The sequence below is a fragment of the Manacus candei genome, unplaced genomic scaffold, assembly GCF_025592945.1.
Source record: "Manacus candei isolate 608988 ecotype Guabito, Panama unplaced genomic scaffold, ASM2559294v1 h1tg000005l, whole genome shotgun sequence".
NCBI classification, from domain to species: Eukaryota; Metazoa; Chordata; class Aves; order Passeriformes; family Pipridae; genus Manacus; species Manacus candei.
Window position 1 is genome coordinate 1,394,464 of NW_026138053.1, and position 13,911 is coordinate 1,408,374.

The 13,911-nt window shown below is 43.1% G+C and overlaps 2 protein-coding genes across 14 annotated transcripts in view; both read right to left on the bottom strand.

Annotated features, from left to right (window-relative positions):
- TMEM53 (transmembrane protein 53) overlaps window positions 1-13,911 on the bottom strand; it is a 38,225-nt gene that overhangs the window by 13,098 nt on the left and 11,216 nt on the right. The window lies entirely within an intron of this gene.
- Window positions 2,091-13,911, bottom strand: part of KIF2C (kinesin family member 2C) — a 50,359-nt gene continuing 38,538 nt past the window's right edge. For 8 of the 11 annotated variants that reach the window (XM_051807687.1, XM_051807607.1, XM_051807703.1 and 5 more), the window contains 16 exons: window positions 13,296-13,412; window positions 12,787-12,887; window positions 12,442-12,537; window positions 11,388-11,442; window positions 11,137-11,299; window positions 10,764-10,854; window positions 9,142-9,205; window positions 7,907-7,998; window positions 7,526-7,668; window positions 5,917-6,121; window positions 5,383-5,493; window positions 4,813-4,880; window positions 3,509-3,611; window positions 3,315-3,431; window positions 2,815-2,950; window positions 2,091-2,620 (listed from right to left, as the gene is read on the bottom strand). In XM_051807687.1, the coding sequence (XP_051663647.1) occupies window positions 2,544-2,620; window positions 2,815-2,950; window positions 3,315-3,431; window positions 3,509-3,611; window positions 4,813-4,880; window positions 5,383-5,493; window positions 5,917-6,121; window positions 7,526-7,668; window positions 7,907-7,998; window positions 9,142-9,205; window positions 10,764-10,854; window positions 11,137-11,299; window positions 11,388-11,442; window positions 12,442-12,537; window positions 12,787-12,887; window positions 13,296-13,412 (1,739 nt within the window). In that variant the 3' untranslated portion in view covers window positions 2,091-2,543. The remainder of the gene's footprint in view (window positions 2,621-2,814; window positions 2,951-3,314; window positions 3,432-3,508; window positions 3,612-4,812; window positions 4,881-5,382; window positions 5,494-5,916; window positions 6,122-7,525; window positions 7,669-7,906; window positions 7,999-9,141; window positions 9,206-10,763; window positions 10,855-11,136; window positions 11,300-11,387; window positions 11,443-12,441; window positions 12,538-12,786; window positions 12,888-13,295; window positions 13,413-13,911) is intronic. The other 3 variants (XM_051807652.1, XM_051807670.1, XM_051807612.1) reach the window with 3 other exon arrangements.

A 13,911-nucleotide genomic window follows, 5' to 3' on the forward strand; every position in this document is an offset into this window, starting at 1 on the left:
TGTGCCATCTCTCCAGCACAAAGCTGCTCAGGGGTGAGTGTGTTCAGGAATGGGGCAGAGTCACTGCCTGCAGGTAGTAGTGCTCAGATGCTCCCTGCTACTGACACTGGAGCTGGCTTGAAGTTTTATTTACAGGGAGATGTGAAGTCTGCTCTGGCCTTGTGTGCTGTCACCTCCTATGGCTGGGCCTAGAAGCAATCCAGGTCCCACACAGGGCTGAATGGTGCTGCATTGCTTGTGGCCCCTGTATTCTCCACATAACTGCAAAACACCCTTTTTTGACATCGGCCACCCATTAGAAAACCTAGTGTCCACAACTGACTGCAGAATACTTAAAGGAAAGTCAGCAATTTATGCTGAAATCGGTTCATTCAGTATGAATTTCCCATAGTGTCCACAAGATAGTGCTGTCAGAACACTTTTCCTGCAAAAGCAGATGACAGAAAACTCTTGGTAGGTAGGGAGACATTCGTGGAGAGTCTTCCAGGCTATGCAGAAGTAACAGTGGTGGTGTTTGAATCCTGTGTTCTTTTTGGTCACACAAGAAACTTGACAGACTTTAATAAACACTAGGAAGCTCTTGCCAATCATTAAACGGTGACTGCTAATCCATGCACAGCCAAACATTTCTTGTTTATTTTGGGACTCTTCTTCCTATCTGTTGGTGCCACTAGGGCTGGAAACAGCATTTTCAATGAGGGTTGCACCAAGAGGCCCAGACTCCATTTGTTGTGTGCTTCTTCCCCCACCCAGGGTAGAGGGATGATGGCCTAGAAATCAGGTCTCTGGCTCCTGCATTAGATATACAGATTAGTAAACAATATTAAGTCCAGGGTGGGGAGGTAGAACAAACAAGGGGCAATACTTTGTTTCTTGCACCCAGGTATCACGTGGAAAGGCTGGGTAATCCAAAAGCAGTTACACCTGAAGCAGAACAGGACCATCTTGCTTTTGTCCAGACTCAGTAGGGCATAACAGCCCTTTTACTCTGGATGTGCCATATGAGCATGATGCAGGCAGAGCCCAGATCCAAGTCAGCTTTGACCGTTCAGAAACCTTCAGAGTTCTCAGCCCCACACTGCCCCCAGTACCTAAACTGCTCATCACAACGTTCCCCAGCTGTGGAGAAGGATCCTGTTGGGGTTGAGGGATTCCTTCTTTAGCTGCTTATGACTACTGCTTGCCCACATCCCACAAAGATCTTTTGCTGTCTTTTCCAGGCCCATCCTGAAACCTGGCACACAAAAATGGATCCAGTCCAGACTGAATAACTGGCCTCCCCTCTAGTCAGCATCCCCAGAGACATGGCAAGGACGCAGTCCACAGAAGGTGAGTGCAGAGCTGGATGCACTGTCACTGAAATTACACCCTTAACTTTCAGAGGGAGAAGACAGCTCAAAGAAGGAATAGTAGTAGAAGGCTCCCCTTGTGATCTGATGCTTGCATAGCTGCATCCAATGTTGCTGAACCTAGAGCCTACAGGCCTGTTTTGTTCTTTTCAAGACAACCCCTGGCCTGAGCTGAACAAATAGGAAAGAGCAGGCAGCAGCACGTCTCACACCTATCTCCCCAACCTGCTCTTTCCCAGAGGACAGGGTGTATACACCCACCAGTACCCAGACTGCGCACATGGGCCAGGGCCCAGCTTTGCATTTCTGCCCTCAAATACAGATTTTGGGGGGCTACTGAACATCCTTGTGTATTTTATGTGGCATAAAATGGGAAATATATGAAGAAATATAAAATAAGATCCTGTGGCTATCTTCAAAACCTACATAAGCTCCAGTGGTACAAACGAGTCTCACAGGGCCCTTCCTACTTACCTGATAAAATAGCTGAGCCACTCACTATATAGGAGGATAGGTACCCTCTAAACTAGCTTCCCCCATGTTAGGCAAGTTCTACCCAGCAAGATCTCAAAATTAAGAGACAAAACTTATTTCAAGTGATTTTTATGTAAACATTACAAGTATAAAGACTTTGGAAAAAAACTTCATCCAAGAAATCAGCCTCTCTATACAACCAGCCAGTCTTTAGGGCTGTTAGACTTTACCAAAATCAGCAAGAAATATATTTTATAGGACAGAAGATAATTAAATCCAAGAACATTTATTTATTCAACTTCTTAAAATACTGAGTTTTACAATCACATAGTCCATTTTGTTTCTAGAAAAGCAAAACTTGCAACACTTTTGCAGTGCTTCAAGCACATCTGGAAAGGTTATGTACTATACATGTGTATTTAGTTCTATTAGGGGACACCATTGTCACCAGCAAAAGGCCAGATGCCAGGCATCTCTCAGGCAGAGACTGCAGACCCTCAGGCTTCCTCCCCAAGCCTTGTAGTGAGTGCATTTTAGCACTTTGCTGAGTCCCCTGATACAGGCCATGGAGAAAAAGGCTGCCGTGTTCACTGCCCTTGGGCACACGTGGCCTGCAGACACTCTACCACATTTAAAACGACTGACACAAACCACTGACAGACATGCAAGACAAGACAAGTGTGTGAAAGATTGCTTGTGAACCAGATTTTGCTGTAATGACTAAGGCCTCTGCCTTCTTATCTGCTTGCTAGCTTGCTCCTCCAGTTGCATGGCAGCCCCCAGGGCATCCAGTGTTTCTGTAAAGGAAGATAGGAGTGACAGGGTGACTGACCTGGAAGCTGAGTTTCCCAGCCCAGCTATCCCTCTCAGCAGAGCTGAGAGCTATGCAGAAGGACTGGGTGCTCAAACCCCCACAGGTATGCTGGGGTTACTTTCAGGTCTTTGGAAAAGCATTAGTGACAGTGCTCGTCCGAGACAGGCACTCACATACCTCTAACGCTGAGGAAATTTCTTGAGCCGTCCTCTACGAAGTACTTAGCTCTGCTCACAAAGGTCTCGAGATCATAGTCAGGTTTCTCTGTGATTCCCAGGAGGTAGTCAACTTCACTCAGCATTGTCATCATTCTCTATATTTACAGGGATAACAGTAATGAGAAGTTGACTTTCTGGAAATTCAATTAGTTGCTTCACATCTGGCACTCCAGCCAACAGAGCTGAGCATCTGCAGAGCAGGAGCAGTCAGTGCTCATTAGCAAGAAGTAGAAGTTGCTAGTTGGAGAGGAAGAGGATCCAGCAGGCCAAAAAGCACTGAAACACCCCAGTTTAACCAGTTGGGCAGGAAACCAGAGGAAAAAAAGTTAGTGGTGAGGAAAAAGTAACACCACTGTACATTACAGCCTAGAGCCTCCCCAGCAGCACTTGGCTCAGACAAGGCAAGCTGCTATCAACATGTAGAAGGCAGCCTGGGCTGGGCTTGCCACTTCCACATACCTGTCTCAGTTCTCTAAGCTGTTCTACAACCTTCTCCTCCCGTTCACTAACTTGAGTCATAGCTTCACGATAGTTGAACATGTGGGGAGAAAGATCTTCCTCCTCATCCTTGGAGAACTGAAAGAAACAGCACACGTAAGAACAGCAAGTTTTTCCCAGCTTTGAGTTCTCTTCAGCCCACTGCACACACGTACACTGTATTGAAGACCCAAGCCTTCTCCACCAGTCTCCATTTCCTCAGTCTCCATCTGATTCTGCGTGTCACTACCTCCATCATGAGGGCTGAGCTCTTTCACTCTGCAACAAGAAGATTTGTCACTCAAATTCTTCTTCCAGCAGTTTCTCAGCTACAGCATCACAAAGCAGCTGCTCCAATCAGTCAGTGCTCAGCAAGAGACATTCAGCTGCACTTAAAGCACTGCACATTACCACCCCCTGAACAAGCTCACGTGGGCAGATACCCCTGAAGACTATGAGAAGGAAAGCCAAGAGACATTTGCATTAAGGAAAAACTTTCCTGTCCAACCATCCACTCTGGCAGTCACACACCACTTGAGCTCGGACTGAAGCCCCTTCACAGCAGGTGGCACATACACCTTGTACACAGTCCCTCAGGTCAGAGTGTGTGCCAGTGTGCTATGGCAAATATACTGTGAAGGTTGCTCTCTTAGATTCTTAAGTACATTAGATTCATAAGTAAGTTAGGCCTGCGAGTTATTGTTGTGCTTAGAGTAAATTTTATAGAATCTTTTGTTAAATTGTTTCAATTAGGCTATGGATTAAGCGTGGTTAAATCTTAAGACTTAAACCATTGGTTAAGTCCAGGGCTAAGCTTAGCAAGGGAGTCCACTCTGAACCTTGTGACTCAGTAGGAGGGTCTTCCTTATTCCTTTTTATCCTTACTGTTTTCCCATCCTTACCCCTTTTTCCATTCCCCAGCCTCCACGTAGATCATTTTAGGTTGATTTTAGTCTGATTCTTCTCTGTGTGCTTTAACTGCCTTCTGCCTAGTAAGTAGTAGAGTGAACCTTGCCAACAAACTGTTGTACTATCACTTTATTTTTAAACCTGCTTTTGCCGATACCTTTGCCAGTGATTCTTTGAGTAACCTAAACACTCATTCGTGACACACATTCTTGGCACATCCTTACAGACGGGACCCCAAGTACTACAAAAAGTAAAGGGCATGGAGGTAACCATTCAGGACAGGGGAAACTCCCTACAGGAACCAGGGTAGTCCAAAGTCTACCATGAGAGTAGACTCCTCTGAGGAAAGGAGGCATTACTCATGGTTTTACACATCTCTGTTGTGTCTCACACAGCAAACACCCAGGTTAGTTTCATATGACAGCTCTAAGATAATTTGCTCCTAACAACCAACCTCCAGGTTGCCATTACAAACAATACAAAAGAACCTGAGATTCCAAAGGTCAGAGTAAAAGCAGCCAAAACACCTTTTGCAGCAAGATTAGAATCCCCAGGTCTGAAAGGCCATTACCTGTCAGCGTATCTCAGCGTGTTTAAGGTGTACTCACACGAATTCATGCCTGGAGAAATCATTGCTATCTGCAAACAGAACAGAAACCTCAGTGACTCTCACATCTGACTTTTGTTCATGTTAATGGTTCTACAGATCTCACCACACAGCTGGGATATTTTAGGACAAAGGGTCAGAGTTGACGCACTCTGTCAAGTCCATTTTTCTTTATATCTTCTGTTGGACATGCCAGGAGCCCTATATCAAACTTTCCACTTGCTTTGTGTACACCCACTGTGATTCACCCTCCACAGGAAGAAAAGTCCTTTGAGAGCACACCAGACTCTCCTACAGATTCACTGTATGAAAGTGTCTTCTGCAGCTCTGCTTCTATGGGAACTGGGCATAGCTCACCAATCTATTATCTCAGTCACCATGGGCAAGTTTCTGTGAAGAAACTGTATGACTTTTTTTTTTTTGAGAGAGAGATCTGAAGCTTTCTGACTTCAAAATCCGCTCATTCTAGGAGAATGTGCAGGTACTGGTCAAATTGCAGAACCCATAAGCAGTGTGTTTGACATGCATACTCACCATACAGGTCCTTGAGTTTGTTCCTATGAAAGAGTCTCTTAGCACCTGGGTCAGCTTGCTCTCCCGAAAAGGGGTGTGAGACTTGTTCTGCCCTAAAGCTCGGATACACTCCTAAGAAAAGATAAGTCTTGTGAATGCAGTATCGGTATCTCTCCTCAGACAGCTCTGCAGGCTATCAACCACCAGCTGCTGGTAAACCCAACAGGCTGAACAATGGTCACATCTACTGCTCTGTAGTCCTTCATAGCCTTTAAAATATACACCAGATATTTGACTGTCACAGGACAGCAGGTATGTGAAAAAAATCATATGTGAAAAAAAAAAAAAAAAGACAACTTGAATGAGGCTGTACCAGTGTCTGGCCTGACAAGTCTGCACTGCTTTCCTGGAAACACTCTAAATGGAAGTATACCCCATTTTCAGGCTTGCTCACATACTAAATATTTTCTTGGCTGTTCTTTTCCTGATAACCCCGGAGTTGAACAGAATCCATATGTGGATTATCACTCTTTGTTCCCTGACCTATTAGCTCACCTTCAAAGCCAGCAAGCTCTTATTGATTTCTGCACCTTCCATTCGCGTCTGCCGATCAGCACTAGCTGTGTCTGCACCCCTCTCATTTCCTGCCAGATCCACCAAGGAAAATTTGCCAATCAGTTGTCCTCTTTGGCGCAGTATGATTTGGAAGCAGGCGTGTGACCGTGAAGAGCTGGCATTTGCAAAAGTCTGCCCAGATGTCCTACAGCAAAGATGGCAAACAAGCATTAGAACTGTGTCATGGGAGACAACAGGTCCTGACAGCACTAGGCAAGGCCTGCAGCCATTCAATTAAATTGTTTAACCTCCCAGGTTTTATCCCACACATTAATACTTCAAGTTTGTGTGAATTATGGAGTTACTTCTGATACAAGAGCATGGGACTGCTGTGAAAAAAATGAACCTGCACCCTGGTTATAGAGATGTAAGGCTATTTAAGCTGCTTGGCTCAATTCAGCCAGCCTACACTGGAATGCCTTTCTGATGCTAATGCCTCACAGGCACTTGGAGCTGGAAGTCACACCTTCAGCACAGCCACTGTCATTTTCCTAATGCATCTGCCATTATATAGTAAGCTCAGCCAAGCTTCCCACTAAACAGCATTAGCTGTTCTAGCACATTACAGTCATGGTAAATCCCCTTCTCCAGCCAAGCTGGCTTGGCACTTCACCTCTGCTGTGCAGCTGCTCCTGTCCCATCACTGCAAGGCACAGATTGGCTTTTCAAGTTAAACCTGCCTGTGACCTTCATTGTAATTTATTCTCTGAGAATGCTGGCAGGTTCACTGTCCCACCTGGATCCCTACTGATGGGGGAAAGGGAGGGGAGTCATCCTAAAGCAAGGCTAAAAAAAGAGTCCATGACTGAATTGCCAGCCAAAACGGGATGCACAGCAGAGTGCTGAATGAGCTTTCAGGATGTGCATATCTGCACATGCAGTGCAGTACAGAAGCCAAGGAGCTCTCATTTGCCTAGTAATGTTTCCACAGCTGCTGCAACTTAACTGAAACAGGTAAGGTTTGGTAATACAGGTTTTAGCTCCCAATTAAAAACACCAGTACAAAGGCAGAGCTGCCCCAACCACAGCCTTTCCTGCCAGGATGATGTGCCAAGCCTACAGCTGTCCCTTGGCACCTGCTCTCAAGGATTCTTTAGACAAGATTCCTGAATGACATGCAGCATTTTTGTTGTCATTGGAATAAGCTCATCTGGTCTGCAGTTAAGCCAAAGCATTTTTGCAACTGTGGTTGATGCCAGCTGCTGTTACTTGATCTGACAAGCCCATAGGGAGCTAATTGTATTCCTGTAAAGTAGCTGATACTCCTAGAAAGCACAAAGGCAGCCATGTCCTCATGTGAATAGTTTCTCTCATTGGAGTTACATGAGGACATATGAATGATGAGCTCTGACTTTCCTTTATGGCAGCCAGGCTGAACCCACCTCATTATTGGGGGTGGGTTCTGGAATTCATGCAGAGGTGCCTGTTACTGGGAAAAACAAGGTTCTGTTTAAAGTCTCAAAGCTCCAGCACCAGACATCATATGTTTTTTCTAGATGTGGAGATACAAGAGGACGTGACCACTCTTAGTGGTTTCAAGGCACCAAACCTGCAGGCACTGCCAGTCGCGATCATTCTGATGACATCCTCAGCACAGCCAACTTGTCTTTCTTGGAGACCAACAACCTGGACCTGCTGCTTGCCATCCTCCAGGACTCGAAGCTTGGCCTTCTTATTCAAGAGGTCAAACACCTATATTTCAGGCAACGAGATTGAGGCAAATCTGAACAAGGTCTCCTTGGAAGTATTTTGCAGTGTCTTTATACAAACTATAAAGAAACAGCACCTTTATCGTAGCCTGCCAATTCAATTCCACACACATCAAGATCAATAGAATACATAGAACTATAGAAAATAGTAAGTTTGGCTCAGCTACTTATGAAATATTCAACCAAAGAAATCAGGTCAAGATTTAAAAATAAAGTCTTACCTTTCCATTGTATATTTCAAAGAAAGTCACATAGACTTCCAGATTCTGACTCCTGTACCTGGGCTGGCTTAGGAGGAGGAAGACATCTTGTGCTAGTGAAGAAGGGCAGAAGTTAACTAGTTTAAAACACACTCTAGTTGCTATTTGATCTACTTTCAAATATTGCACAGCCATAAGGCAGTGTCTATAGCAGCTGAATGACAGTCATCCAAACAAATGCTTGTGAAAAAAAATCAGTGCTGAGCTACCATCTGGAGAACAGATTCAGCAACATCCTTATCCAGAGACTGAAAACAGGGGAATACAGAAGTTTCTACTGCTAATGTCACCCATAGACAGCAATTCTTACTGCTCTGGGGGAACACTGGGATCTGCTATTGTTTTGGACAGGCCTGAAAGTCATGTGTTTGTGTTTCAAGCACTCCTTGCAGAAAGCCTAGGAAACATGCATTCCTGAGCATCTGCTTTGCTGCGGTTTGGAGACAATGTACCAGATTAGTTGTGCCTGTGGCTGGATCCACTGTAACTTTTCACAATTAGGCTTCAGACTTTGAAACTCAGCTGAAAAGCAAAGACTCCTTCAGGGCCAGTCATAACTGTTTTTCAGAGATCAGCCAACAGTTGCTTCTGTTTCAGCTGCCTTGCTGCACAGACTGCTTTCACAATGTGCCTTTCTAAAGGGAAGGTAGAGGTCAGGGGTTTTGGTGCTTTCTAGGCAGTATATCAAGGAGAGGCTTCTAAGCATGTTTTCTGAAATCATTTTGTATGTGCTAGTTTTTTTGCATCTAAGGCTTACAGGAAGAAACCTGACATATACCTCCTTTTGTGTAACAAGTTTTATATCAGAAACGGATGGAGTTGTGTTGCATTCAAGTCAGTTTTTTTTCCAGACACCGCCCTCGGTCTGAGACACAAGCAAAGCAGAAGAATCAAAATTAAATGGTTCAGCCCAGAAAATGCCAAAGTAGAGAACACGTCATCTCCTTGCCTCAAAAACAAGTTATCTTTTGGTGAGTTAAGTGTGGAACTTAAAGGCTGGAGGGAAAATATTTTGTGAAACCAATAAAAAAATTAACCATACCTCCTGCAAACACCAGCACTTATTACTGAAAACACAAATACTTTATGTGTCTTCTACTGGGTACATTTTAAATAACCATACAAAACTAGATCTTATCTATTTAAGAAAAACAAGCACTGATTTGATTTTTGTATCTATAGAAGAATCAACTTACAGGCAAAGGCATATATGCCCTTTGAGGCATTCTGTATTTTCCCAGAGAAGTCTCCGCCCATAGTCTGTGAAGAGAGAAGGCCAGAGGTCAGGTGTGGTACCAACAAGTCAGCCTACCTGATCTCAGCCCCAAGAACAGACTAGGAAGTTACCATAGATATGCTCCAATGTCAGCAAGATGATTAGAACACAGTGCAACTCAGGATAAAATTAATTTGCTGCTTCCCTATCAGTTCAGAAAGAAGATCTGGACTACACAAAGCAACAGCTGAATATCTGTAAGGCTCTGGCTGCAGAGTCAAAGTAGTTGTTCCTCCAAGGAAAATGCATGGCCTTGACAGAGCAACCAAACAGCCTCTGGTCAGAAGAGACAAAGCCTCATTTCTTCGGACATAAGTTGAGTAACATTTTTGCTGCTACTTGCAAAAGTTAACATATGACATCAAAATGCAAATTTAGAGCAGACAATATCTTTAATTCCTTTGACCAAGGTACCTTTAATCCCAACAACATTTTCAGTTAGTGCTGTTCTAGTGACCTGCTCTACCAACCTTTAGATGAGACGGAGTCAATTATTTAAAACACAGCTCAATCTGCCAGTTTAATGTGCAACACTCCAGTCTCAAGGTAGGGCTGCTGTCCTTGAACTAGTTCTGCCCTAGGATTGGGAAGGGAAAGTAACTTCATCACCTATGATTTTAGTGCCTCACAGTTGTATTCCTGTAACAACACTCAGATGAACAGGTTTGTCTGCCCTTTCCAGTGCAATGAAGGCAGCCTGTGTTCAGACTTCTATAAGCTTCCAAATTTTCTTCTGGATTACAGGAAGAGATCTACAGCTCACTATGTAACACTAACAGTAGGAGATCCTGGCCTAAAACTTGGCTTTAACACCAGAAAAACAGCTACTACCTGAGCAGCAGGTTAGCCTGGTACAATCAAGATCAACAGTTGTTTGAGGTAAAGGGATTTTGCAGAACAGGACAGCAGATTTGACTCCACTATCATACTGTGAGGATCCTTCCTCACAGTTCCCAGAAGGAGAATGTTAAAGACAACACAGCTGTTGAAAATTTAGAGCATGTCACCTTTGAGACAGAAAACAGCTTTCACATCTCTTGAAACTGCAACTGGTAGACTAGAAGGAGTAGTTAGAAAGCAAATATGCTAAATTTGCCCTCTTCACAAATTAAGTGTTTATGTGCATCAAGAGACTTATTCTTATATAATTGCTGAAGTCTTTGGAATGCCTCCAAGCTCAAAACACAGGATAGGCACCAGCCTTTGTCTCAGATGTAGGATAACAGCCCCACTTTATAGACAAGTGTTAAGAAGCAACAGCCATTTGAGGCAAGGAATAGCCATGACTAAAACTGACATGTCAGGACATCCTAAGTCTTTAAAAAGCCAGCTATGGAGGGATTTTAGTACAAATTTTCCTTAAAACCTCAAAGGAAACCTACTAATACGTAAAGCTACAGAAGAAGAGTTAACATCTAACAAAGCTTTAAGACAATAAAACCAAGATCCAAACACCTTGTAACAATCCTACTCATGATCAACATCAAGGATCTTTAAAATACTTCAAAGTTAGAAAAATTGAGACCTTGGAGAAAAACTTACATGTGTCTTGCCGCTGCCTGTCTGGCCATATGCAAAGCATGTCGCTTTTCCGCCCTCAAAGATGGTCTCTACAAGAGGTCTAGCAGTGAATCTGGATATTTAGAAGGTAAAAAAGAAAAAATTAAGGCAAACATTTCACATCCTGATTCATTGTCATCAGCTTCTCTTAAAAAAGAAATTAAATAAAAGCAAATCCTTAGGAAATCAGCAAGGCCATGCCAAAAACAAGCTTTAGACTTTTCAGTCCTTTGGCTGCCTCCAAAAAGCATTTTAATACTTATTTCAGGTAACAGTTTCTTTAAGCCAGAATGCTATCTACCCATAGCTCCCTGCTTTTATCTGAAAGCTGTTCCTGATAAGCAGCAAGCATTACCTGTACACCATTTCATTAGAAGAGGTTTCATCAAATGAAAAGTCAAATCTAAATGTCTGGGTGTCAAGGTATTTGGTTAGGTCTACTTTCTGCTTTGGCTCATGCACCATCAGGACACACTTGCTTGGAACAGTAACCACATCACACTCCTTTTTTTGAAGTTCTGTTGACAGAAAAAACACTATCAGTTTTAACAAGAATGAAAAATGTCAAACTGCTCCAAAATAGAGCTGCTGGGTCAGTACACTCACCTTGCCTATTGAGAGGGCGCTTCCTCACACAGACACAAATCCTATGTTCTTCTATCTAAAAGAAAAGTAAGAAAACAAATAATTGTTTCCCACTTGCACTCACACCTACTTCATGTTAGAGAGATGCAATGCCCCCCTCACATCTACTTTTCTGTGTGCTGATCAGTGTTGCCTCTGCTACTGGTCAGACCCTCTCATGAAGGGATGTCAGTCTTAAAGGGCATTCAATGCAAAAGAAACACTGCAAATAATTGACCTTTATGTAGCACTCTCCAACATATCAAGTGGAAGTGCTGCTATGCTATAGAAAGTGCCTCAAATATTCTGTAGCAGAAATAGTAGAAAGTTTAGACCCCAGTCAGCTTTTCAGAAAAGTTTGTGATATCAGTACTGCAGCTATGGTCAAATTCATGCAAATTAATACTTTCATTTACCCCAGAGGTCTTTTTTGACCCAGAGTTCTTTACTGATGCAATAAGTTAAGCTATTTGTGCAGCACAGCTACACATCAGGTGAGCTGGGAAGTGCATGTGCCATTGGGTGAGGCAGAAGGTAACAGGCTCCTCTCCTGTCACACAGCAATATGTACATTTTTTTTCAATTGCTGAAGATCCTGACCAAGCCTGGTTTTTCTAGTTTTTGACCTCTACTTTTGCTCCTCCACTTTTTGACCTAGTTTGAAAATCACTTATTATATGATTTACCCATATTAACACTTTCTGTAATAGGGCAACGGTCCATTTTAAATTATGCCTATACTTACAATGGCTCTGCCATTTACAAACTCTGAAAGACACTGATGCTCACAAATCATTGTGTGATAACTGTTGAAGGGCAAGTTCTTCACTAGTGTCATATGCACAGTAAAGCAAGGCAGCTTAGCCCTAGAAGGGGAAGGCAAGTGACCTCACACATACCACCAGGTGCCTCAAGCTCACAATATGCTCAGAGGATTTCCAAGGTGCAGTGATATACCAGCTGCTCAATACCAAATTTTCAGTACAAAATGAAGTCTGTCTACAGGCTGCAGTTATTAGGCTCAGTATTTACTTACTGGATCATCTACAGATATTGGCTGGCAGTTTAAAGTTGCTCTGAATTCCTTGATCATACGTGCAAACTCCCAGTTTGGACAGCTGCTGTCGAACTCCTGCATGGAAAAACCATGGATGTGAAGATAATTGATCTGTTACAGCAAAAAAGCCCCAGAACCTACTAAGCAGTCAGCTGTATGTAATTGGAAGCATTTCACAAGGTTCTGAACTTTCTGAAACTAGAATCAATCCATCCTTATGTACCTCATAAGAACAAAGCCCGTCCAAAATACATTTGTTTTAGTTTCAGCTATTGTGGTACACTGTCCCATAGAATTTCCCCTGACAGGTGTATTGTAGAGTACCTGCGCTCGTTTTATCCTGATTTCACTGATTTGAGCCCTTTTTTCTTCTCTCTTGCTTTTCATTTTCTCCATCTCTTTCACAATGTTAGATCTTCTCCGAACTAGATAAAATGAAAACAGTTCATTGGACTAAATTTTCATACTAGGTTTTAAAGTACAAGACAAATATTTCAGCTCCTCCAGGTTGCTGGCAGACTAACTTGTACAGGAAACGATCATCTTCAGAAGGATGGTCATGAATTTTGCAGCACTTCCTTCCCAAACCAGATCTACCTACCAGGGAAACTGCCCTGGAAGTCACGCTACCACTCTACAGCAAAGGCAGCACTTCTGAGGCAATACCAGTATAACAGAGTTACACATTTTTAATTAAAAAAATACTCAAGATATTCAATCTTGCTGCCAAAGTCACCTTTTCAAAGCTTTAGTCTCGGAGTATACAAAGCAGCAATCACATAGTGATTCATTGCTGACTGAAGAGTCAGTCTTTATCCACTGCTCCCTGGTACCTGGGCTCCCTGAAGTGCTCGTTCTAGCAGCAGGCAGATGATTCTCTGTATTTTCATTTACACCTGGCAGTGAGGCTTCTGGAACACAGCCCAGCCTGCTAGCCCTGGTTCGGCCAGCTGCAGAAAGAAGCCAGACCAAAACCAATAATTAAATCTCAAAAATCAAGAATGATTCTGCAATCACATCCAGATCAGGAGAGAGAACTAGCTAAAACCTGTGGCAAATGTGCAAGTAAACTTTTAACTTCTTTGCCAATCACCAACTTTTATTCAATGCTGCAAATCAAGGCCTCACCAATTAGAGAAGAATTTAGTATCAAGCCTCTTATTTCATTGTTTTTGCAGAACTTAACATGCCCTCAGCTATTCATAGGGTAGCCTGGTAAAATAACTAGAATTTCATAATTCAAGGAGGCTCAAGTTTCTGCTTTACTCAACCCATATAGGTAAAACTGTGACTGGTATATTCACAGAGCGTGTTGTCAGCAGTATTAAGGCACTTCTCTTCCCACTCCAGTCCCACATTGAACAGATACCACATCCACCCAACATGCACAACTGCAGCTCTCTGGCTGATAAAGTACATCATTATGCACAGCATTGTTTCCAAAGTCCT